Source organism: Zootoca vivipara, chromosome 1 (assembly GCF_965207765.1).
Source record: "Zootoca vivipara chromosome 1, rZooViv2.hap1.1, whole genome shotgun sequence".
In the NCBI taxonomy this organism is placed as follows: domain Eukaryota; kingdom Metazoa; phylum Chordata; class Lepidosauria; order Squamata; family Lacertidae; genus Zootoca; species Zootoca vivipara.
The window spans coordinates 104788817-104814138 of NC_142582.1; the positions used below are offsets into that span (position 1 = coordinate 104788817).

A 25322-nucleotide genomic window follows, 5' to 3' on the forward strand; every position below is an offset into this window, starting at 1 on the left:
CCTGTATTTGTGCCTTTCATTTTTTTTGCCCAAGTGTAGTACTTTACATTTCTCCTTGTTAAAATTCATCTTGTTTGCTTTGGCCCAGTTGTCTAATCTGTTAAGGTCATTCTGAAGTGTGATCCTGTCCTCTGGGGTGTTAGCCACCCCTCCCTTTAAAGCTTGTGTCCTTTAAATCCAAAAAGTCCTCTGGGAAATCAGGTAGTCTGCTTTTCCCTAATCAACTTCTTGATCACTATGTGCAAAAGGAAATGATGATGATTGCTGGAAACAAAATGCCTTAAGGAATGAAAACCAAAGCCACAAATAGGTATTGAATTTTCTCTGCAGACGTTCAGGAAAGATGAAGCACCATTTCACAAAATTATAATCCCCTTTCTTCCTCTAAATCCACATTAAGGCTGCAGAGAAACAAATACTATACATAGGAGTGGACTACTTATGGCCCTCCCAATGTTACTGGACTACAACTCCCATCATCCACTACAGGCAATGCTGGCTGGCAGATGGGAGCTGCATACATCTGGATTCCTACAGGTTCTCCATCCCTGCTGTGAAGTATAGCACATTAATCTACCCAGGTAGTTTTTAGGTAAAAAGGTAAAGGTAAAGGGTCCCCTGACCATTAGGTCCAGTCGTGACCGACTGGGGTTGCGCGCTCATCTCGCATTATTGGCCGAGGGAGCCGGCGTATAGCTTCCAGGTCATGTGGCCAGCATGACAAAGCCACTTCTGGCAAACCAGAGCAGCACACGGAAACGCCGTTTACCTTCCCGCTGTAGCGGTTCCTATTTATCTACTTGCATTTTGACGTGCTTTCGAACTGCTAGGTTGGCAGGAGCTGGGACCGAGCAACGGGAGCTCACCCCGTCACAGGGATTCGAACTGCCGACCTTCTGATTGGCAAGCCCTAGGCTCAGTGGTTTAACCCACAGCGCCACCTGGGTCCCAGTTTTTAGGTACTTATTACCTATAAATCTCAAAATGACTTGAGTCGTGTACCTTCTCATATATTCTTCCCATTCTCAGACTGGGAGACATTCGCTCCCTCAGAGGTGAAATTAGTGGGGACCAGGGCTTTCTCCCTAGCTGCCTCATCTATTTGGAAATCCCTAACCAGAGAACCTCATGTATTTCTCTTCTCCTTTACCATTTGCTGTTTGGAGAAAGCTTTTCCAAAGGTTCCCTCTGGCTCATGTTTTGTTTACTACGCAATTACGGTATGTATTTCTTGTGCACTTGGGTTATTGGATTTTATTTTAGCAGTCATTTACTGGAATGTACGAGAGATGTTTTGAAAAGAGTGTTTCTACATTCTATTATTTTAATAATACATGGTCATTTCATCAAACACAAGCATCTAAAGTACCGTATTTTTTTTAATGTTACCCGTATGTTAATAGCATTGTCCAAGGCATAGAGGGAAGTGATCTGTGGAGTTAGGATCACAAAAATCACTCCTTTTTAGTTTGAAATACACGTCCAATAGTAGCATGTAAATGGCTGTCCAGGCAATTGCTAGGATAATCCCAATTTATTTTGTGAAGCCAGCTTTTCACTTCAATCCTACCCAAGTTCTGGCAAGTGCCTCAGCAAAATTATTTTGGGAGTGGGCTTCAAACATTCAAGCACCACTGTTGGTTACATTCTTTGTGAAACTTTGTGAGTAATTTGAAGTCATACTTTGCACTACAACAGAGTTGATGCCAAAATGTCAGCAATAAAATTGTCTTAAGAAATGGGATGGAAACTATTCAGAGCAGCCTTGCATGGAAAACACTACAAAAGCAATTTTCATTATATATGACAAGCACACCAAGTTTTAAATATTTTATTTATTGTACAAACTATTTACAGAATAATCTATTAGAGGATTACATAATCTTGCTTAATTCCTTTTGGAGCTGGCTATCTGGAAACAGGCCTTGGCCAAACTAAAGTAATAGGTCTTGGTTTCTAAAACATGCAAGATAAGTTCTCAGATGCAGGCCAAGTCCTCTGGCATCCACAGCAGCTCCAGGTGAAAGAGATCTACTTGAGACTGTACCATGAGCACAACCGCTATCCTAGAAACCAATGCACTTAACAGGAGATGGAACAAATTAGGGCCAATGAAAAGAAACAAACCTCCTCAGAAGTCACGCATACACACAGTATAGATGGCTGGAGCACAGCCCGTACCATGTCTTCGCACGGGAATCAGGGCAACACACAAGGTTAGGAAAGAACAAGTAAGATTTAGGAAAATCAGAGCCTGTGCACTGAAATTATAAAGCGTTGGGAAGAATGGACCTGCTGATGATGGGGGCAAGAGTAGGAGAAAACACACAAGTGCATTATTAGCTAAGAACTAGCAGCATCCACCACTGCTCTGACTGTGCTTGTGTAAAAAGAAAATCCTTCGCATCTGCAAAGAGGCAAGAAGTGCCAAATACATTTTATTAGGTGAGTGGTTTCAAGCAGAGGATGTCTGCTGAATATCCAGCCACTCAGTCCTCAGTATAAAAACAGCTGAGCTCTAAAGAAGAAAGGAGGGGATTCCTGAGGAAGATGTAGCAGAACCAACCTTGAGCCATGGCTGGAAAAGCCTCCAATAGACCAGGGAACAAGACAAAGGACTGGAACAGCACCAAGCAGCACCCTACAACCATCAACTGGCTGAGCTGCACAGCATAACCTCCTTTTGGTCCCTGGGGAGAGGAGTGGGTAGCGTCAAAAGGCATTCAGGAGCCCTAACTGCACTGATTACAGAAGCCGCCCTTAGTGCAATAAGATGGCATGTACATGCTTTTAAAAAGAGCAACTGCTTAAAGGAGGGGGAATATGCCTGCCATGAAGGAAAATACAGTGGTGGTCTCTAAAAATGCCCCAAAAGGAAGGGATTCCTGAGTTGTCCCAATACTCAGAGTTCTAACATTTTTGGCAAAAAAATGGCTTGAACTTCTACTTAAGCAAGTTTGCAAATTGTCTTTTCCCCTCTGATCTGCGAATGATTCCGTTTATGTTGGGGGGCGGGTACATCTATCTAAAAATAATAATAGCAAAATGTGTCATCTGAAGAAGGATATAGCCCCAATCTATGGCAGAATGATTGGACTAAAAATGCTGGCACAACTATAAATTGTATTTTTCCTATGTTTGTTCTTATGAGACATCCAATTAAGAGTCTAGTCTGGGGGTGGGGACTCCCTCAATCCAAGCAGTCATATTGTAGGCTCCTCCCATTTAGTTACAGCCACCAACATCTCTCTCCTGACCAGGAGAAATGTACTTCAGGTGCCAACAAAATATTCAGTTCACAATCCAATCACATTTTGGCTTTGTTGACAAAAAAAATGGCTAGGCTGCTAGCAGGGATCCCTGAATTCCCACTCCTTCATTGCCAAGGAATGGGAGCAGTGGAAAGGACATGTTCAGAATTAAGAGATCAGTTGTACATGACAGCTCATATTGGCTTCCTCATGTAGTCTGAAGTGTGGGTAGTGCAATGTGTTGCCTTGCAGACCCACTTCATTACTGCCTGGACAAGCACCCACAGTTTAACCACCCCCCACTCCAAATTTCATGGAATGCTCAGAACACAAAAAATAGGTTATGGGGGGGGAACACAGGTAACAATACCTTATTTAACAATTCTCTGCCCGAAGCATGCTAGAGAAGACTCTGGCTGTCATGTGGGAGAGGTAGACGCCTGTCTGTGTAGAATAAGAGAGAGAATGAGCTACTGGGCCCAATCCAATACTGATCACCTCACTCTACCTGCATACAAATGTATGTTTGATGCATACAATCATAGCTGCCTCTTGGCCTACCACCACCACATTCTAAGTACCCCAAAAGGTCAGTGCTAGCATATGCATCAGACCTCAAATAGATACATCCATCCATCCTCTGAGGAAGGGAAATTAGTTGGATGGTAGGGAAAATGAGTTCCTGCCAAAGTTCATGACCATGGTCAGAAATAGGGATGGGAGGAAAATAAGTTTCTTCCAGTTCCGTGGCAAAGGCAACAGAAGCTGCTGCCACTGCAGAAATAATATCCTGTTGCCAGCTCTTGGTAGAGGTAGAAAAAGGTCACTGTCAGTATCAGCACTAGTGATCCAATGACATAAATGCTGCCTTCCCTCTTCTGCAAGAACAAGTGCTGGCAGCATCCAGGGGAAAGTGGCTAAGAAAATAAAAAAGCAAGGTGGGGGTGATTTTATGCCTTCCAGTAACATCCAAGTGGAAAGGGGATTAACTTGCGTGAAAACTTGGGCAAAGGCATGGAAAAGTATTAAGGCTTCCCATAATCTGGGGATTTAGAGCTCCATAGTGGTCCATTCATCCCCAAAGCAACTGGAATATTGTAAGTTACAAATCTCCTCCTGTACCAAATTAGAACTCTTGCTTATGAGCTTTCTTCCTTCGGAAAACCAGACAAGTCCTGTGAAATGCAAGTACCATGTCACCCCGAGAGAAGAACTCCACTCCATTTCATGTACCATACTGGAAAGGGGAAGGGGCAATATGTGCTCCCAATAATGTACTTCAGACATGGAGAGGCCTCCATGTGACATTGCAGATTGACATTTCTGTTTGTGTGGTGCCTCTGCTCCGTTCTCCATTGCCCTTAGGCTGGGCATGAGACTGGACTAGTGAAGTGGGGCTGGGCAATGCCCTGAAGAATTAAGGAAGCGAGATGGACTCCTCCTGTGGGAGTCAGAGCATGCCAAAACCCTCACAGCCCTCGCTGATGGCCAGCTGCAGCATCTTGTGCACCTCTTCATAGGAGTCGTAAGTGGGGAGGCACAGCTGGTTAAAACTGAAAGAAAGAACAAAACTAGTACATAGCATGAGACATGTACACATAATGCTTTCAGCATTTCATAGGCAAGGGTAACCCACTTGAGCAGTTATATGGCATTGAAAATTATCTCAAAATTCAGCATGGGCAAGATCAATGGACAGCTGCTCATGATCCATACAAAGCTTGCTGCAGATGACACAAAGACTCACCAAGTATGGGCTGTTGGCAGTGTACTGTGCGTCGGAGCTGCAATGATCTGGAAAGATGGGCAAAGTGCAGCAAATCCTCCAGGAGGCAGCTGAGAAGAACCAGTGGTGAACTGCAACAGCCTGGCCAGTTCTTCTTGTGTGAAACTGGAGACCACTGTCCAAAACCACCGCATAACCTGGAAGACACAGCAAGAGGTATGGGAAACAAGGACAGTGAAGGGGAAAAAACCTACTAAATTTCTTGCAAATCACCCAGTTGTGAGGACAGGCCAGAAAATGAATTAATGTATGCTACCATAATCACCGCAGGTGGTGCTGTGGATTAAACCACAGAGCCTAGGGCTTGCTGATCAGAAGGTCGGCGGTTTGAATCCCTGCAACGGGGTGAGCTCCCGTTGCTCGGTCCCAGCTCCTGCCAACCTAGCAGTTTGAAAGCACCTCAGAGTGCAAGTAGATAAATAGGTACCGCTCCAGCAGGAAGGTAAACGGCGTTTCCGTGTGCTGCTCTGGTTCACCAGAAGCAGCTTTGTCAAGCTGTACGCCAGCTCCCTCGGCCAATAATGCGAGATGAGCGCCACAACCCCAGAGTCGGTCACGACTGGACCTAATGGTCAGGGGTCCCTTTACCTTTACCATAATCACACCTCCCAAAGCAATATTTCACTTTAAGCTCCACTGCTACTTTTGATGTTTCTCTGGGACCTTTTTATAACAACAGCAAAAATGTTATGTAATAAAATTACAGGAGTGCACAAATGTTTGCTGTTGCTAAGTAACTTAAAGGTCTGGCCCAAAGGAAGCATTGCCCTTAACTGAGAAAGCATAAAAGATGCATGTATTTCATGATGTGCTAAAAGCCAACCAAAGGAAAACAAAGTATTATTTCCTCATGAACACATACATAATCACAAAGTACAACCAATCCAGTCTGGTAGAGCAGGCAATTAATCTTTCCTACCTTCTCTCGGAAGTGCCAAGAACCTCCTACTACTACAGCATGTGCTTTGAAATCACAGACACTGATGTCTCCAGTACCACACATCAGCAACTGGAAGAAAATAAAGTTTCACAGTCAGAGTACAGTTGTGTTTTTTCCTTTAAACTAGGTACCATTCAATTAACATAGTCAGCTTTGTATCTTTGATGCTCAGAATTAAAACCTAGAGTTATCACTCCTTCTAGGTTTTAAAACTTTCTGCTCTAATGCAGCATTGGGGACTCGGTAACTTAAACATGTGTCCAAATTACCCTTGTTAACTATTACAGTATGCAAAGTTCTGGAAAAAGAAGAAGTCTAATGACATTATATCTCAGGCGTGGCATATACTGTAGGGAATAGCAGGTAAGGTACAGAGTGAGAAATAATCAATCTGAACTAGAGCACTAGAGTGTTGTTTAACCTGCAGGGTTGGATAGGAGACTTTTCAGTGCTGGGGTCATAGAATCAGGCAATTGTTGCTTTATTATTACAAGGCAGAGGAAGGGAAAAGCAGAGGTTCAACTGGATTGGGAAGGCACTTGAAATTGCCCAGCAGACCAGTAGAAACTACGGTAACTTTTGAGTGAACATATATTTTGTGCTGGGTAAACGTTTATCTAGGTTATATGGAAAGCCTCATAAAAATTGGTATGGTTAAAATTATGTATGTTACTACCGTGTTTCCCCTTTTTTAAGACACCGTCTTACAACTTTTTCCCCTCAAAAAAACACACGGTGGCTTATTTTCAGGGGGTGTCTTTTTTTTTTTTTTAAGTGCCGGTACAACTGGGTCCCACTGGCTCAGGACGCTTGGCGCTCTCTTCCGCGTGCATTTTCTGCCTCTTCTATTCTCTCCATTTCCCCTCCTCCCCATCCTGAGTCAAGGGCTCTCCTTCCTTGGAGGCTTCTAAGCAGAGGCTGGATGCCCACCTGCCTAGGAGACAGACGTGCACAGGGGGGGGGGCTTCACTCTGTGAGGTGGATTTAAACCTCGTAGGATGCCAGAGCAGGAGGTATACACGAAGCTGCCCATCTCCCTCAGCAGTTTTAGGTGCTTCTCCTCCTGCTTCGGCTTGGCGCTCGCCGCCATGGCTTCAAAGGCAGCGGCGGCCGGGTGTGTGCGCGCGCGGAGGAATAGAGGCTGCTCCCCGGGCTCTCTCATGCTGGCCGGGGAATGGGAGGGAGGCCGGGACCCGTCCCGCTCCAAGACGCTAGTGAGGGAAGCGCGAGGGGGACGAGGCTAGGGCCTGCGCCTCTGGCGCGCACAACCCCAACTGACGGACCGACGGAAGGAAGAGAAGGGAGGGGGGAAAGGGAAGGAGGGGGAGAGGAGCGGCGTCAGGTCTCGGCGAGGAGGCCGGGGCAGCTGAATGACGAGCCGAAGAGGAACCTGCGCGGCACCTTTTCTCTGTCGGGGGGGGGGGAGAGACGCGATCACAAACAGAGAGAGACGGACGCGCACACAGGGCGGGAGAGAAAGACGCACGGGGGGGGGGAGAGACAGAGAGACAGAGAGAGAGAGACAGACAGAGATGCACGCACGCACACACAGAGAGAAAGAGACTGACACCCAGAGAGAGAGAGAGAGAGAGAGAGAGAGAGAGAGAGAGAGGTGCTGCTTTGCGCTTTGTCAGTGCTGCAGCCGCCGCCGCTTCCGAGCGCCAACCCGACCTGGCAGGCTTCCTCCTCCTGCCACGGCCTGCATTGCAGGAGCTGGGTCCTGCTGGCTTCCTCCTCCTGTTGCGGCCGCCGTGCTGGGTCCCGCTAGTTGGCTGGGGTGCTCTGTGGTCTTGCTCCGCACGCCGTGGAAGTATGGCTTATTTTCGGGGTATGACTTACATTTCTCAAACAATTAAAAACCCTGCCATGCCTTACTTTTTGACTACGTATTAAAAAAGGGGAAACACGGTATATCCATACGGGGAATGCTTGTGAATGGTGGTTCCCCACCCTTCCTTACCCCCAGCTATCTCACATTCATCTGAGGAAGGTGTAACAGTATCAAAGACAGCAAATATCTTAGTTTACCTCAAGTTCATTTTCATCAAAAATAGCAAGGAGGTTTTCAGGGACCAGTTCATTGAGACCTAGAAGATGAGATCAGAATAGATAAAAATCATGCCAACCAGGCAAGGGCATCAACAAAGCACAATTTGTTGTGCCTTGTTTAATGTAAGTTATATTAAGTTTGAACATTAATTTTAAAAAAAGTGCAGACCATACACCACATTACCTTTCAAGAAGTGTTCCACCTCCTCTCTAACCTGATTCGCCAGTCTGTACTGTGCAAGCAGATTCAGGTAGAAAATTTTATTCTCATTTGTAACTGGCATTTGAGCACCACCTGTTACCAGCTCAACCTCCTGAAAACAAGGCATGAGAGAATTTATGAGTGGAGTCCTATCTACTTTATAAATCTACACAATGACGAACCCTTCACATCTTTCCCCTCCTATTGAGACACTGCTCCTTTCCCCATTGTGGATAAAAGGATTTCAAAATGCACCATCCTAACCAATGGCTCTTACCTTCTCAAGTTGTCCTGATCTGCTGTATTTTTCCTCAGCAAAGACTAGCTCCATCTCACTCACATCATTATTCAGGATGAAACAGACTTTAGATTTATAGAACTCTGGGTCATCTGTCTCAAAATACTAAGAGGAAAAAAACAGAATGGGAAGTAGATAAAGAAGGAGAAGGACAAAAAATAAATTTAGTTTGTGCTGTGGAATCGTGCTTGGTCTCTGCTTTTATACCCAAAAGCAGAGCAAAACCCACAGGCAATGTTACCTTATAATGCATCCGCAATCCTATGATTTGAGCCAAAAAAGACCGGGTGAAACGAGCTCTCACCAGCTGCTTGTAAGCCCCTCCCAAAGATGACTCATAGAGGCACTTTCCAACCAAGCGCCCTGCGAATTCATACACTTTCAGCCGCAGAAAAGGTGACCGGTTGGGGTTGGGATGTACCTACAAACAAGGCAGCTCACAGTTACTGCAGCAATTACTACAGCTTAGAATTAGCTCTAATTTAGAATTAGATTTAACACCTGAAAAAGCCCCATGTACTCTTCTTGTTGTACCCTGTGGTCAAAGATCTTCATATCCTTTAAAGATTGTTTTTCTGAGTGTATTCTCAACAGCACTGAAACAGGCATGCCAGTACACAAGCATGCCATATATAGTTTGCAAAGAAACAGTGTTACTTTCTATATTTTAGAAAAAAATTACTTAGGAAATTAAATTACAGATTGCAGTTCTCATACCTGCCATAGAATTTATCTGTACAACTCATGACAATTCATCTTCCAATTTAAGTTTGCCTTTTAGTACCCCCATGAAAGAGGCAAACCAATTCTCTTTCTGCTTACAGGACAAACTAGAAAAAGCCTGAAAAGGAATGTGAATTCTCAACAGAAAACATGAACAGCTGCAATGCTTCCTATTTACACCAATGAATGACGGGAAAATACCAACCAGAGCTTGGTTGTTGTCACTGAAGCGGGTAAAAAGTTGATTGGTAGTGTCAAATAAAGCTTTACAGATCAATTCAAACCACTCTCTGCGGGGACCTCCCCAGTCCAAGGCTAGTACAAGACAGAACAAATCAGAGACCAATTAGATCTTGAGGTAATCCTATGCCTTCTAAAACACACCTCTCAAGAAAAAAACTCTTCACTTTAGAGGGAGTACCATACTACCATACATACTTTAGAGGGAGTACTGTATACTATTTATATGCAGCATGATTTTTATCTCCTTCTAGCACACCAGGCTTCTTATATTCAGACAAGATAATAAAAGGATGTAATGTAAATTAGCTGGATTGGGATTCACAAAATCTGACCAGGCCAAAGACCCATCTAGCTCAGTATCCTGTTCTTACAGTGGCCATGGGCAGCTTGCAAGCAGAACTTAAGTGCAATAGCGTTTTCACTTAGCTTTACTATATAGTCAGTATGAAGGTGATTCGGGAATAAATCTATAGATGCTAGTGAGATATTATGGAAACTTCAGGAAAAAATGGTTGCTAGTAGTAGAAAACCAAACTCTTTTTTTTGGGCAGCAATAATGCAATTACAGGTTAACTCACCTTCTTCATCCTGGAAAATCACTTCAAAGTTTTTGCTCCAGTCAGAAACAGAAAAATTCCTTGTTGCCCTCAGTGACTAGGAACGTAAGGAAAACACAGTATAAACTGATGTTTGCAACCAAGAGGCTAACACAAGATACCATTTTCAGGAACAGGCAATTCTCCAATACTTATTTCTGCTGCCTTCTCTCATCTGTAGATACTGCTCTTCAGTGGAGAATAGTAGTATTATTTAATACTCATCCCCCTCCAGAGTTTATCTTCTAGAGTTGGCTTAAAATACCACTTACCATTGCCTCTGTAGGGTCACTTCTTTGGTACTCAGACGCAACTCCCAAATTCTTCTCAGTAGCATTTTTGCATGTCAGTTTATCGTGTCATTTTGCATTCTGTTTTTATTTCTAATGTGTGTGTATATATATCTACCACATACAAAAATGAGCATACACATTCATGCTGTATAAATATTTTGTCTTGTTTACAGTCAAAATCACTAATGGACCTATATCCCTCTTAATTATAGTTTATATAGCCTTTATTTGCTTTATGGCATCTGCTAATCTGAGAATAAGTCTTTACTCCTTCCAAATCGTAGGCTGTAATCCTACACACTTTCCTTTTGAGCAGTGGGACTTTCAAGTAAATATACTTAGGATTGAGATATTAGTATAGAAAAGCCAGTCCAAGGTTTCTACCTCTTGGCCACGTTGGGTTTATGGTTTGGCCTCTATATATATATATATGCAAACAGAAAAATAAATACTTATTTGTACCCTGCCCATCTGATTGGGTTGCCCCAGCAACTCTGAGTGGCTTACAGAACATAAAAAAATATAATAAAACCTTAAACCTTAAAAAGCTTCCCTATACAGGGCTGCTAAATGTTATATAATTACTCATCTCCTTAACATCTGATAGGAGGGCATTCCACAGGGTGGGTGCCACTACTGAGAAGGCTCTCTGCCTGGTTCCCTGTAGCATCACTTATCGCAGTGTGGGAACCCCCAGAAGGCCCTCGGTGCTGGATTTCAGAGTTGGGGTTGAACAATGGGGTGGAGACGCTCCTTCTCTTATATAGGGCTGAGGCCTAGCGTGGGGATTGCCTCAACCCTCTTGCGGGATGACAAGCAGAACACTGCTATCATCTCATTGTAAAGGTGGAGCTTACAGTGAGAGAAGGATGATCTATGGGAGCTGTAGGAAACCACTAGTTTCAGGCACCAATCCATGTTCCTTTTCATTTGCAAACTTTTAGTCTGTTACATTCTTATACTGGAGAGGGCTCCATGACCAGAGGGCTGCTAGCAGAAGAACAGAGCAGTTTGTTCATCACACAACAGAAAGCAGCATTTCCATATTAACTAATCCTGATTGCCTTTCATATGTAGTATTTTGTGCAAGGACAGTGCAAACAGTTGTTTGCAGAAAAGAGGAGAAATAAGGAGAGGAGGATGAGGAGAGTGAGAGAAAAACTGAATGGGGGGAATAACACAAAGAAAAGGAAGGTTTTGCCCACTTTGGGTGTTGACCCCACCTGCTGTGATCTAAGGTAATGTGGCTCCTGACATGAAAACGATCCACACTACTGATCTATAGGGACTGAAAGTGGCGGTTTCCCCCCAATTATAAATCTTTGAAGAGCTCTCGTCCTCATTTCCTAAGTGCTCACAAATAAGTGTGTTTCATGACTTGCCCTCGTGACACATACTCTCATTTTAATGCACTGCTCCCTCAAGACTAAGCTTGCTTTGAACAAAATATTTAAAACGCCTAGAAATGTCAAGCCATAGAATCTCTGTTCCATTTATAGCCACAACAAAACCAGAAAACAAAAAAAAAAGCCTATGGCAACTCTTGGCTCTGATGTAGTAGACAGTCAAATGATTTAAAGCCATTTGCTGCTTATCAGTGAGAGCACATCCTCTGGTTTACACTCACAATAATCTTCATCTTCCTCTTAAAATGTTTTGGTTTCCCCCACCCTTGGAAGTTTAATTCCCTTGATTTTATCTGTCTGCCACACTAAAACTAATTATGTTGTAAGAGCTTGCATAACAAGGAGACTAGGATTCACGTCCTCCTCCCCCTTCCCCAAACTTATTATTTATGTATTCCTTGGATTTATATACAGTACCACCTTTCTGCCAAGGCACCCAAGCTGGTTTACAATTCTAAAACACTAAAACTAATACATTATATAAAATGTAGAAGTACAAGTGTCATTCAGCAAACTGGGAGTCCTGGCCTGGGTCCCCTCACGGAATGTGGGTCTTTAGCAGTTCCAGCAGAGGTGGGGGAGCAGCTGCCCAAGCATCTCTCTCAGGCTGTTGATGGTTCTGTCAGGAGCTGATGGTTTGTGTGCTTCCTGCCCTGGGCTGCCTCGCTTCTCATTGAGACTTTGCCACATTAAAAGTGACTAATAGTTGGTTTAACGCAGACTTCTCTGGTCATAGGCAATTAAATATTTTAAAGGAAGATGTAAAATAAGAATATGTGTGAATAAACTATCACCCTGAATTCATATCACTCTAGTCCATTCTGCAGCTCAAGGTGAAAGAACATGAAACAGGAAGGAAATGATCTACAGAACTTCTCTAAAAATATGCTACACTCCAAGCTTTCTGTATCACAGACACACTCACCGATTCCAGAAGGTTGTGGCGGCTGACTTTTAGAGTAACTTTTGAATGGGGCCTCTTCATGTGCACCTGGCGCAGCTCCCTCTGGAAGAAGTTTACTTTGTCCTGAAAGGTCTCTGAGCCTCCTGAAACCAACAAGCCCATTGTCATATCTGTTTCCTTCAAAACGCCTTACAAGGTCATATCCGTTTCAGAAATGTCATAAAATATGACAGATTATCATCCCAAAAGGGGTAAAAAAATTCAGTACAAAGGATTTGAGGAAACAAAGGGATACATATCATAGTTTTAAAAAAATTGTAAAGACTATTTTGTGGAGACAGAACATAAACACTGCACTCATTAACATTTCCTTGTCTCTAGTACTTCCTCATATCTGTACTTGTGCACACACTGGCTCTATCACATACACATGGGCTCTGGGTTTAAACCTCCCTATTCTGGGACCAAGCTGGAGAGGTTAAATAGTGCTTTTAAACAAATATATTTAAAGAAGTTAGGAGGGGGAGGGAGAGAATGGATAACCTCAACACATACATAGATAGTTCTGTGAACTCTTCTCAAGAGATATCAGGAAGAGAACAATGGACTGAAATTTATCAAGAACAGGGGAAACGTGTTTGATTGCTCTATAATAATTACAATATCCTAAATAAAGCTGAACTACTCAACATTTATAAACAAACATTGAGCTAAGAAGTACACAACATAAAAAGGATGCAATCCATTATGAAGATGTTTTCAGCCTACACCATAGAATGGCAGCTGTCCTCTGTAGTATGTGTTATGCAAGCTGTGATGCATTAGATACCATGCAACAGAATTTTATGCCCCAGACTCTCTTTACCTATATTTTTATGCAGCGATCGAATGAAAGTTGCCGCCAAGATGTTCCTCTCCTTGCAGCTCAGCTCTACAGGAGGCTGAATCCCATCATCCACCACTAACGTCAGCAGTTTGTGCACAGGGTCAGGACCGTGGTAAGAAAACTAGCAGCAAAGAAATGCAGGAAAGGGCGGGGAATCATTTACCAGAAAGCACAGCACATTGATCAGATGTGGCAAGGCTACCCACTGGGCACATTTCCTTGCCCCTCTATCTGCTCAGAACCAGTTAATAGCAAAGCTGCTGGCAAGCCTACAACAGAAATGAAGGTTTTATAAATTGCAATTCCTGTAGAATGAGCCTCAGTACATGCTTCATTAGGGGAGATGGGGAAATTACAAAGAAAAAAAGAACCTGAAAGCTATATTGCAGGATGCAATATAGAAAACCACAGCAGGCTCCCAAGCAAATCTAAGAACCTAACACTGAAAGTTTTCAACCTTATGTGATTAGGCTGACAAACGGAATATACCTTTCACAAAACAAATCCAATTATTCACTGGGGAATTTCACCTACATACCTTGGTGCCAGGACATACTCTGAAGGTAAAGAGGCGCCAAGGAATGATCTTCAAGTAGAACTCCTTTACTGAGAATTGCTTTGAAGTAAAAGAACAAAAACAACGGAGAGTCACATGTTAAAAAAATGAACGAATCTGAAAAAGAACTTGAACAATGGTCAACTCCATTTTTTCTAACAACCCAGCAGCCACCATAAAATGTAGCCACAGGTCAGTTCTCTGGTTGCAGAGCAAGAATCCAAGAAGTCCTGAACAACTTTGTCTCCAATATATTCTTGGAAAAGTATACCAGCTGTTTCATAGCACAATACACAGTCCCTCACAACAGTAAAAATGGCCAACAACCATAGGGAAATGGTTCCTGGAAGCCGATTGATAACACAGCCACACATAATAGCAATAAATTATGTGCAACTAGGGAATAGACAAGCTAGTCTTACCTTGGGTGAAACATAGCAATACACTTTTTTTGGCTTCTTCACTTTCTCAGGGGTCTGGCTGTCAGAAGGAGAGTCTTCATCCTCATCTTCAGTAGCAGTGGAAGGTCGGCGCTGAGAGGAACCCCAATGCAGGGGTGGAAGTTGCCACTGGGTATTGGCATAGCTACTAGCGTTGTAAAGGTAGGCCTCAAAATAGATACTGACCCCTGAGGTAGAAACATTTCGCTCCACGATACTCTTTTCATTCTCTGCAAGATACAAACCTCACTTGTTATGAGGCTAAAATGTCAGACTGATACTGCTGGATGACAGGCAAAATGCAAATGCAATAAATGAAATACATATTAACTTTCAATGGCTGGCAACAGCATCGTGGGAAAGAGTTAACATGGAAGTAAAAATAATGTATTTTTCTAAACTTACCATTTAAAACAATTATATCGAACTCCCCATTGCTAATAGGCTGGCTTTGGTAGGAGATGCAGGCACGGAAACATCCCCTACGGAGTAGGGTGAGTCTCAGGAAAACTTGATAAGTCTGTCGATTAGACACCACAGACTTTTCAAACAAAACATCAGAAGGTTCTTCTTCTTGGGGACCAAGCTAGACAAAATGAATATAAGTTAGACTATATCAGTGTATTCCAGTCTTAAAGAAGATAGAGCAGAGATGGACTCACCTCATGGATTGAGAGGCTGTAATTGTGCTCATCTATCAGTGATACCGAGTTACTGGTAGGATTATTATACTCATCTCTAGGAACTATCTGCAGAGTGTGAGGCTGCCCACATGTCAGCACCAAAGTGGAGAAATGGCAAACAATTTTGGTTTTCGAAGGAACCACCATTCCTGAAATAAGGAACAACACCTAGCTTAGACTCACATGTAATATTACAAGGGGCGTATTACAAAGACATGCTTTCCTTTCTATGCCTTGGCTTGTTATTGGCCCAAAAAGGCCTTACCTGGCTGAAATACTTTGTAGTAAGGGCTATATGCCACATTCAAGCCTCCAAGTTTTATGCTGATTTCATAGCGCCCAGCCTTCCGCACAGTAAATGCCACCTTCACCACATTGGAACTGGGCTCCTGAAGTACTTCCTGGGTCACAGGAATATCCATTGCTAGCTCCACATGGCAGATGTGAACTCGCAGGCCCACAGGACGAAGAGCAGGGAAGGGCTGGCCATTCTTATAGAATAACTGCATGGGGATTTAAAAAGTAAATGCAAAACAGCATCTTAACATGCCGTATCACAATTAGTGCCCAATATTAGGGCAATGAACGGAACTGTAATTATTGAAGAACTTAAGAACAGCCCTTGTGGAACAGACCAGAGGCTTATCTAAACTGGCATCCTGTTTCCGAGAGTGGCCAACCAGATGCCTGTGGAAAGCCTACAGGTGGGACATGAGCACAATAGCCTTCTCTTGTTGTTGCCAGTAACTGGTATTCAGATTTGCTGCCTTTGATCATAGAGGTATTATACCAGCCAACATGACTAGTAATCACTGAGAGCTTATTCCCTCTGCGCTTACAACATCCCTGATATAAATGCTGGCACCATTTGCAAAAAAAAAATCATGCCCAATCATGCTTCAAGATATGTGCCCACCAAATTTTAAATATGCATACAAAGCAAATTCAACATAAACAAACCCAGAAGGAAAGAGCAATACTAGGTTTGACCTGTCTAAACTTAGCAGTCAGAAGCTCACCCAAACTCACTGCAAAAGCAAAAACGTAGGAGATAGCCTCAATATACTGCCTAGTCTGTGCTGTTGATAACCACCAGCATTCTAGTTGTTCAGCCGAAGTAACAAAACTGGCACAAAACCTCCAAGGAACAGTCCCATAATCACTAAAGAGGTTTGTCTTGAAACCTAGATCCACTCCTCAGGTTTTCATGGAAATAGAAAATATTCACTTACATGTACTCGGAAGGCCATGCTGTGGCCCACCTCATAGGGGTCCTTCCAGTCCCAGAAGACTTTGCAAGAGCGGGGGTCCAAGTAGTTGCCTCGCACGTAGTCATAAATTGTCCGCTCTCCTCTGCGCTCCCGGTCCTCATGCTGGAGGAAGCTGACTACACGTGCGGCAAGCTCAAAGAGGAACTTAATGGTGAAAAAGAAAGCTACCACAGATACTGTGATCCCACCTATAGAAAGGAAAAAAATACACTGTAGTTATTTTATTTTACAACAAATTGTAAATTACACATAGTTTATTATATTTTACCCCCATGGCATGGAAGTATCATTTTAATGTTCTACCTCAGGTATTAAAATGTCTGCCTCAAAGACTGCTGTCACCACAACAAAAGCTAAGGAAAGAAACTGAGGAAGATTCGAGACCAATGATAAGGCTAGGAGAAAATGGCATGTAAGTTAACAAACACAGCATTAGCAAAACAGACAATGAAGTCCACATGAATGAATTAAAAGAAGTTACAGGCTTCTTCTGGATTTTGTAAAAATACTTTATTTGCTTACCAATAACGTAAAACATCAGGTCCCTTCAATGAGAGACACAGCCGAGGATCACAGCTGCATCTGGAATACAGAAAGCAGATTTAGCTCAATATCCCTTTCACTCTAAATCTCGCAATAAAGTGTTTGGTCCCTAAGAAAATGCACCAAACTTCCTTTTTTCTCAAATCTGCCCTCCATTTAAAGAAAAACAAATAAAATTAATGTATAACTGTTCTGCAGCACAGAATTACAAAGCAAGGTAATACAAACCAATTATTTTGAGTATCAGAAATTGAAGATCACCGAAATTTTCCAGTGAAGGTTAGAAAACAAACATAGGTAAGTCCATTTCTTACAGAGCCATATCTTACTTTTAAATTTGAACAAGTTTCCAAAGCAGCTCACAATATTAACTTTAGAATAATTTAAACAATAAAAATGAAATACCAGAGCAGCAGACAGAAGGAATAAATGCACAGAAGCAGAATCAGCAACAACAGAAAACCCAGCAAATAGTACCGTAAGTACAAGTGTACTTAGCAGTGAATCATGTTTTATTAAGAATTTTGGGCAAATAAAGAGGTCTTAACCTGAGACAAGTCTCTCTGAAACAAGTATTCCATAAATGGGTCATCACCATGCACCACCAGAAAGGTTGTCTCCTCAGTTGTCACCCACCTCAGCTCTACAGAAAGGGTACCAGATAGGTTGGCATATTGAATTTTATGGCACATCAACTCCTAGGCCATATTGTGCTACACACAAGTGTTACTGTAAATGCATAATTCTTTCATTAGCAATTTGTTCCCAATAGTCCAGTCTTAAAAAGACAGCAATCATCTAGAGCAACATATTTTATAGCATTGTGTTAACAGAAGTAGCACATAAACTACTGTATGCTGAAAGTCATACTGAGCTTTATTCCTTTCTGACCGGCAGTTCTACTAAGCTGCAGTTCACAGCCCACACAGCTAGGTTCACCACCATTTCCCACTGATTGGCCAAGGAGAGGGGGCATACCTTTACACCAGCTCCCATGCCCTGAAAGACAATAGGGGAGTGTCCATTCATCAGGAACTTAGTTCAGCATGCAGAAACCAGGAAAAAAGCAACAGAAGGGAATGTCATCATTGAGACAAATAATCCTGGAACTTGCAATACAGGTTCACAGCTCGGGAGTCAAACACAGCAATTAGGCAACTATCCCAAGTAGTGGCACTCTGCATTGTCACACTATGCAGCCCTCAAAAAACTTGCTAGGAGATCACCTGAAGTGAAAGACAAATACATAATCAATACATGTATCAATTTTTTTAAAATATGGACAAGAAAACAGTTCAATAGCACCACTTCAGTTCTTAAACTGACTGAGCCAAAATCCAAGCATGACATCAGTAAATAGACCATATCATATAACTTCAACAGCACTAGAGCTTGTTTATATATACAGTGGTACCTCGGCTTAAGAACTCAATCCATTCCGGGGTGCCGTTTGCACCCCGAAAAGTACTTAACCCGAGTGGCGCTTTAGTGCATGTGCGAAGCGCTGAGTACGCAAGTACGCTGAGTCCGCCGAATACGCAAGCCAAAAGTACGCAACCCGCAGCGTACTGAACCCAAGGTATGACTGTATACCAATTTTATGTTCTGAAACTTAGAGCAGCTTTGCCCAAGATGGTGTGCATGTAGGAATGTCTTATATATATATATAAAATGTACATGTGCCATAATGTTTCACAAGAATGCAGCTGAACATATAATGGATTGGAGAGAGGGGAAAGGAAGAGGACAGATGTGTTGTATGCACAGCATTCACAAAATCAGATTGTGGTAGTCCTGTGTGGCAACACTGGAAAGCAAAGCAGCAGCAGCAAAGTGCAGGGGAGGGGAGGACCTGGGACACTCAGCAGCAATGATATCCATTAGCATTGACAACAGTGTGTCTTCTTACTCAGAATGAAACAAAAGGAGGGCCTCAGAAATAATTGTTTTCAGAAATGCCATGCTAGGTTTCGTCCAAAACACTGACCGTCATCCAATTATTCTTTAGTGAGAACTATAAAGGGAATTTTAAAAAAACAAACCTATAAATGCGAAAGGGGAAAATGCACCACTACCAGTGCCTGCAAAACATTTAAACTATCAAGCAACTACTACTCTTACATGGTTAAGTATTAGCCATTTCCCCCAACTCCCAAGAGGTCTGCAGCTTTAGTAGTCTTTTGTTTGCTACACATTTCCAAATTACTGAGATAGGAAATTGTATCCAACACCTTCACTGGTTTTTAACGAATGTATCAAGTTTCCTCCTTTTAACATATCTGAGGAAACCCTACTTGCCTAAGCATTCCTTCTTTTCCTAGCTGAACAGGGAAGTCAAGATGAGCAAGATGTGGGGACACCTTCATTGCTTCCATTCAGTTATGAACTTATTGCCCTGCTCTGACTCCTGAACTGTTACTCCTTACATTTCATGTTTGCTACAGTCTCTGTATTATTATTTGCCTGATTCTTACTTACAAAGATCCTTCTTACTTACAAGAAACCTCCTCTACTTGTATGTTTTGCAGTGGGGGTCAGAAAATTTAGTTAGCATCTACGTTCTAATCCAGGTTGTGAAAAAAGTTTCATTTCAGTATTGAGGAGTAGCAGACGAAGCAGTTGCCTCTCCTCCAATATCTTTCATCAAGTCTAGGGACTGCCTACTAAAAATGAAATACTTGCTTGGGTAACCCTTGTCTAAGAGTTTCTTCACATGATATGGATTATATTATTGTCAATTCATAGTAATGATTCCAAACCTTCCAGAAATTGAGAACTTAAGAATAGTCTAAACAAGTATTTCCATGGCAGGGTTATCCCCAATGGCAAAGAAACTGGTATCTCCTTCAAGTCCATCTTCAAAAACAAGCTGTCTATTGAGCTGCTTGGAAATTCAATCAAAATTCTCCATTACTGAACCATATTAAAGGTTATGTGTGCATTTTTATTTCCAAAAATATCCCATAACACTAAAATATGGGCTTAGAATTCTCTCCATTGAAGTGATAAATGTAACTACTGAAAGAGACGAAACTGTCATTCTGAGATGCCCTTCCATTAGCATCCTCCATGCAAGATCAAATGACAGATATTTCTGGATAAATTTTGACCTGAAACTTGGCAATATTCCTTCTAATCTTTGGAGGTTAGTGATAACTCAGCACTTCGTCACTGTTCTTAGGTGCCCTATTTCAGAATTCTCCTTGCCTGAAAGGCAGTTTCACTCTGTTAGTAAATTTAACTCTGATTCATTTGCTTTATATGAAATGACAGGCAAGATGCCAGCTAGACAGATAAAAGAGAGCAAAAAGAGGTGACACATTCTCCTGTGCAGCACATCAACTGGGAGCAGCCATCAAACACACTTAGGGCACAGAGGTGCAAGCTGCTTTACTTATTTAGCCCGTTCCCAGGATACAATGACATTAATTATTAGACTGGAGAGCTAATCTGGATCATCAGACTGCTTAGAACAAGTAGGTAATGACCAGAGGAATGAATAAATCATTCAGAAGGCATTTGTTTTAGATACCCTTTCTTCAAAAGGGCTATTTTACAGATCCTCTATAACCTTCTGATTTTGCCTTGATCCCAAGATAACATGAATGATAAAACCCATTTATAAATCCAAATACTTTGAAAGCCCTATGCCATACTAGACTCTAGGAAAATCATTTGCATGCAAAGACTGTTGTTTAGAATAGTTAAAGTAGTACTAGGCCATTCAAAGTACAGGGAGGGATAGTATTGCAGTGAATGACTGCAGAAGTCACTTTTTATTGAATACCCATGTCTTCTGTGCTAAGGGTAGCAGGGTGCTGTCTTCTCCTCTGGATACTGCACTGTTAATCAACACGCTTGCTTTCAGAGCTAACTGAAAACATCAAAAATACAGAAAACAATGTCCAAATTATATTCAGCCTCAGCTTGCACAAATAAATATGGCTTCTGAAATACTACTAGAGCTGAAGCCCATCATTCTAATATGACTATTTAAACTTATAGAATCATAGAATTGTAGAGTTGGAAGAGGCCATGAGGATCTCTATTCCAACCCACCCCCACCCCCCATAATGCAGGAAGCTTTCACCCAATGTGGGGCTCAAACTCATGACCCTGATATTAAGAGTCTCATGCTCTACCAACTGAGCAATCCACTTGGGAAGTTTTATTTCCTGTAAACTGCTATCACAATTTCTATATTTAGAATCCTGCAGTGGTACCCACTCCCCTTCCACATCAAACTATAGCAACTTTTTATTCCCCATGTGCAGTGCTACAGAATAATCTGAGGGGAAATGTTCTGTCACATTGAAATAATTTACACACAGACCACAAGCAAGCAGCAATGTTTGCCACTTAGCAGGCTCAGCTAGCACAAACCTGCATTCCCACCACATGTAAATTTATAATCCAGAATGCAGTTAACAATGCAATCCTATGCATATCTATTCAAAAGGAATCATAGAATCATAGAGTTGGAAGAGACCACAAGGGCCATCCAGTCCAACCCCCTGCCAAGCAGGAAACACCATCAAAGCATTATTGACATATGCCTGTCAAACCTCTGCTTAAAGACCTCCAAAGAAGGAGAGTCCACCACACTCCTTGGTAGCAAATTCCACTGCCGAACAGCTCTTACTGTCAGGAAGTTCTTCCTAATGTTTAGGTGGAATCTTCTTTCTTGTAGTTTGAATCCATTGCTCCATGTCCGCTTCTCTGGAGCAGCAGAAAACAACCTTTCTCCCTCCTCTATATGACATCCTTTTATATATTTGAACATGGCTATCATATCACCCCTTAACCTTCTCTTCTCCAGGCTAAACATACCCAGCTCCCTAAGCCATTCGTCATAAGGCATCATTTCCAGGCCTTTGACCATTTTGGTTGCCCTCTTCTGGACACGTTCCAGCTTGTCAGAATCCTTCTTGAACTGTGGTGCCCAGAACTGGACACAGTACTCCAGGTGAGGTATGACCAGAGCAGAATACAGTGGTACTATACCTTCCCTTGAAGCATCGAGTTAAATGGGATTTACTCTCAGGTAAGTGCTGCCTATATCAGTACAAAGAACAAAAACCAGGTCTCTGTCATGTTCTCAGGTTACACTGCCCCACCAAATCCCACCTTTCATAAACATTACTAGCATTAAAACCTACCCACGTGACGCTGACACAAAAGCCTTACAGCACCTATACTATAAAGAATTAAAGTTCACTACCCCTCTTCTCTCCCTCCCCACCTCTCTTTCCCCCCAACTTTATACTGTCTATAACATTAGTGTCTCACATCAAATATGAATGATCTATAGAAAGTACTGTATGAACTGAAAGCAGAGAAACCGCATGTACTTTTGTAACCCAAGATCTTTAATAAGAACAATTTTAAAAAATAAACATGCCTAGCATTTTTTCTTCTTGCATGCTATAAAAAACTGTTACAGATGCTAAATGTAAATAAGGATTATTTTTAAAATCAAAATGAATTATTCCAAACCAATCTTCCATTAACAAGTTATACTGTTTCCACTATCCATGAGTTCATCTTCCTCCCTAAATCCCATTTCATATCAAATAAGGTAGACAAAGGAGAGCTTTATTTTGGTTCATGTAGCACAAAACTCACTTGTAGGCCAGAATAAATAAGTGTTACACAAATCATTAAAGCTAAATACTTCAAAAATAGATAAAGGTGAAACAGCCCATATATCCATAGTTACCAAGACACATCATCTACCTGACACAGTACTCCCTTCAATCTTAAGGCTCCTGATAACACTTGACATCTTAAAGAGCTGTCCTTTTAAAAGTTGCATTCTCAGCTTGCACATATGTTTATAGCTAGCAATTATGTAAGCAATTGAGGGAGGTTTTGCTTATATCAGTGTTCCCTACACAGAAGTCACTTCCATGTAGAGGTGCAGAAACTCCCTATACATTTTGTCACATGTAATGCATTTACACACTCCTATTTCACTGGATGTGTGCTATCTACAGTGCATGTACTGTACATGGTGAAACAGGCATATGTGCATTAGTGACTAATTGAGCAATTATGTATAAGCTTGTATTATAAAAGCAGCCATTTAGATAAGAGTAGCAATTTACCAGTATGGTCTTATCTCACATCAGGAAAACTGTTTTTCTCTAAATGTATTACCTACCTCTGGCAGACAGGTGGGGATCTGACTAGTCCATTACTTCCCCACCTCTATGGGCCCACTTTGACAGGTGGGCAAGGCGACACACCTAACATCATTATTATATGAGGTGATAACTTCAAAAGGGCTTGCACTTAAAATGGATCAGCTAATCAGTAGTTACAGTGCATCACACCTGCAAACCATTTCCCCCCCTCTATTGACCAGCAAGTCCCAAACTGTTCTACTACAACAGAAGATACTGAAATAATCAGATTAGAAATTAATCAGCAATTAATTGGGAAAAATCCAATGAACCATGTTCATTTACCCCCGTACATACAGATCTTCTGTATGTATGTTTCCACAAAATGCTTATTCAAAGGTCAGCTGGAAGATCATTGTATCATATTTTTTTTAACCACAGCTTGTGAAATCAGCTACACCAGGGGTTCCCAACAAAATTTTCTCGAGGACCCCTCATCAAGCCGCTATTGTGACAAGGACCCCCATTAATTCCTAATCCTAAAAGACAGGGTACCTGCGCAGTAGCGCACAAATGAAGCCGACGTGCGCAAAGCATCTTGGGGAGGTGAGCATTAGTAGAATGCGCGCGCTGCCTCTTTGCAAAACAGTAGTGTTTGTAAAGCGCCACCTAACGGCATACAGCAGAACTACTGCCTCTATCTAATTCTAGTTTTGCGCTAGACTCTGCTCATGCGGGAAGCGGCCAAAACAAAAAATCTGTTATCATACGAAATATATTTAATATATTTTTTATTCTAATAGCATCTTGCGGACCCCTCTGGCATAGCTCGCGGACCCCTGGGGGTCCCCGGACCACCTGTTGGGAACCACTGAGCTACACTGTATTTACAATGGTTTGAAATTCACCAATAGGATGTGCTTAAATTCCCTACTGGGAATTTAAAACATTTACTATTTCATTTCACACTTATAAAAGGCATGAAAGTACAGATCTCCTATACAAACTCAGAATTCTACAGACTATTACTGGATTAATATATAGGGCAATACTGACAGAACTGGAACCAAAATCAAAAACAAACAAAATCCAAAAGAAAACGGAGCAAGAAGATAAACACTTTCACAACAACTCGGATCTTTCAGGAAGAGCAGCATATTCAGGACTGAACACCATCCTCCAGATCAATGAAGAACAACCATTTCAGTGTGGAAGAACATAAATCAAAACTAGCTACAACAGGGCAGCCAGGAAACCTTTAAAGCCAGTATGGTTCCTAGAATCGTTAACGGAGACTCCCATGTGAAAGCACTGTAAGAAGCATGGCTCCTTGATTTCCTTCCTAACTTGCCCTTCAGGATAAATTCAAAGTGGGAAAGGAATAGGAAGGAGGGGAACTCTGCATACAAAAATTTGAGGGCAGTTAACTATGTGCGAGGCAGACGCTGACTATGCCAAGTGGCCACAAGATCACCCTTTCTCCTCTCTCCCAGACAAGCACTTGAGGTAAACCTGAGTCCCGTCAGGGAAAAAGACGGGGAACAGAACAGAATATTCTGGAAGGTAGGGGGAGAGGAAAGACGAGATTATGCCAAATATTTCAGGGTTTCTGCAACCTGCGTATTTGGTCCGGCGCAATCTGAAGAACGGGGTTTCAGGGCCAAACTTACTTCTTAGCCCCAAATAGAAACTAGGACGAAACCCAGCACTGGGCCCGATGCCCTCGCGGGACTCGGACCACAATCCGCTTTACATCTTATCCCTCCCCCCACACCCCGCTTTTACTTCAAGGAAATGGGACGCTCCCCCTCCTTGCGGGGCAGCGGAAGATTTCCCAAGGGCGCCGCCCCCTTCTCGGCTTCCTTCTTCGCCTCCAGCCCCAACCCCACCGCCGAATAAGGTCTCCCTTCTCTTGCCTCCTCTCTGAAGGGGAAGCGGCGCTCATGGGAGGCAACTGAGGCGAGTCAGAGACTAGCCGCGCTGGTCATGGGACTAACGGTCAGTGTCGGTTCCGTGCCTGCTCTGCCACAGGACACTCCAGCTACAACTCTCTCTCTCTCCCTGGCCGCCAGTGGCCGGAAGTGACGCTCAAAACGTTGGGCGAACGATCTTGCCGCGCGCCGGAAG

General features: G+C 42.5%; 1 protein-coding gene across 3 annotated transcripts; it reads right to left on the reverse strand.

The window, feature by feature from the left end:
- Positions 1 to 1815: 1815 nt before the first annotated feature.
- Positions 1816 to 25278, reverse strand: LOC118081923 (apoptosis-resistant E3 ubiquitin protein ligase 1). 3 transcript variants are annotated; one of them, XM_035108530.3, is made up of 20 exons: positions 25112 to 25278; positions 18049 to 18296; positions 17050 to 17109; positions 16489 to 16715; positions 15522 to 15759; positions 15236 to 15405; positions 14979 to 15159; positions 14556 to 14803; positions 14116 to 14193; positions 13557 to 13698; positions 12713 to 12834; positions 10071 to 10146; positions 9455 to 9564; positions 8768 to 8947; positions 8506 to 8631; positions 8211 to 8340; positions 8006 to 8064; positions 5957 to 6046; positions 4999 to 5174; positions 1816 to 4804 (listed from the first exon to the last, which is right to left on the reverse strand). In XM_035108530.3, the coding sequence occupies exons 3-20, from the start codon at positions 17063 to 17065 to the stop codon at positions 4702 to 4704; spliced, it is 2472 nt and encodes an 823-aa protein (XP_034964421.1). In that variant the 5' UTR covers positions 17066 to 17109; positions 18049 to 18296; positions 25112 to 25278; the 3' UTR covers positions 1816 to 4701. The 3 variants fall into 3 exon arrangements, with proteins under 3 accessions (XP_034964421.1, XP_060128647.1, XP_060128650.1); XM_060272664.2 differs by lacking the exon at positions 25112 to 25278 and adding an exon at positions 24866 to 24973; XM_060272667.2 differs by lacking the exons at positions 18049 to 18296; positions 25112 to 25278 and adding an exon at positions 17619 to 17676.
- Positions 25279 to 25322: the final 44 nt, after the last annotated feature.

Excerpts from the sequence above, each read along its gene's own strand:
- LOC118081923 (XM_035108530.3), bottom strand. Across the intron at positions 10,147-12,712 it reads GCCACAACCTTCTGGAATCG|TCACTGAGGGCAACAAGGAA; the intron begins GTGAGTGTGTCT and ends TTACGTTCCTAG. Across the intron at positions 4,805-4,998 it reads CTGCCAACAGCCCATACTTG|TTTTAACCAGCTGTGCCTCC; the intron begins GTGAGTCTTTGT and ends TCTTTCTTTCAG.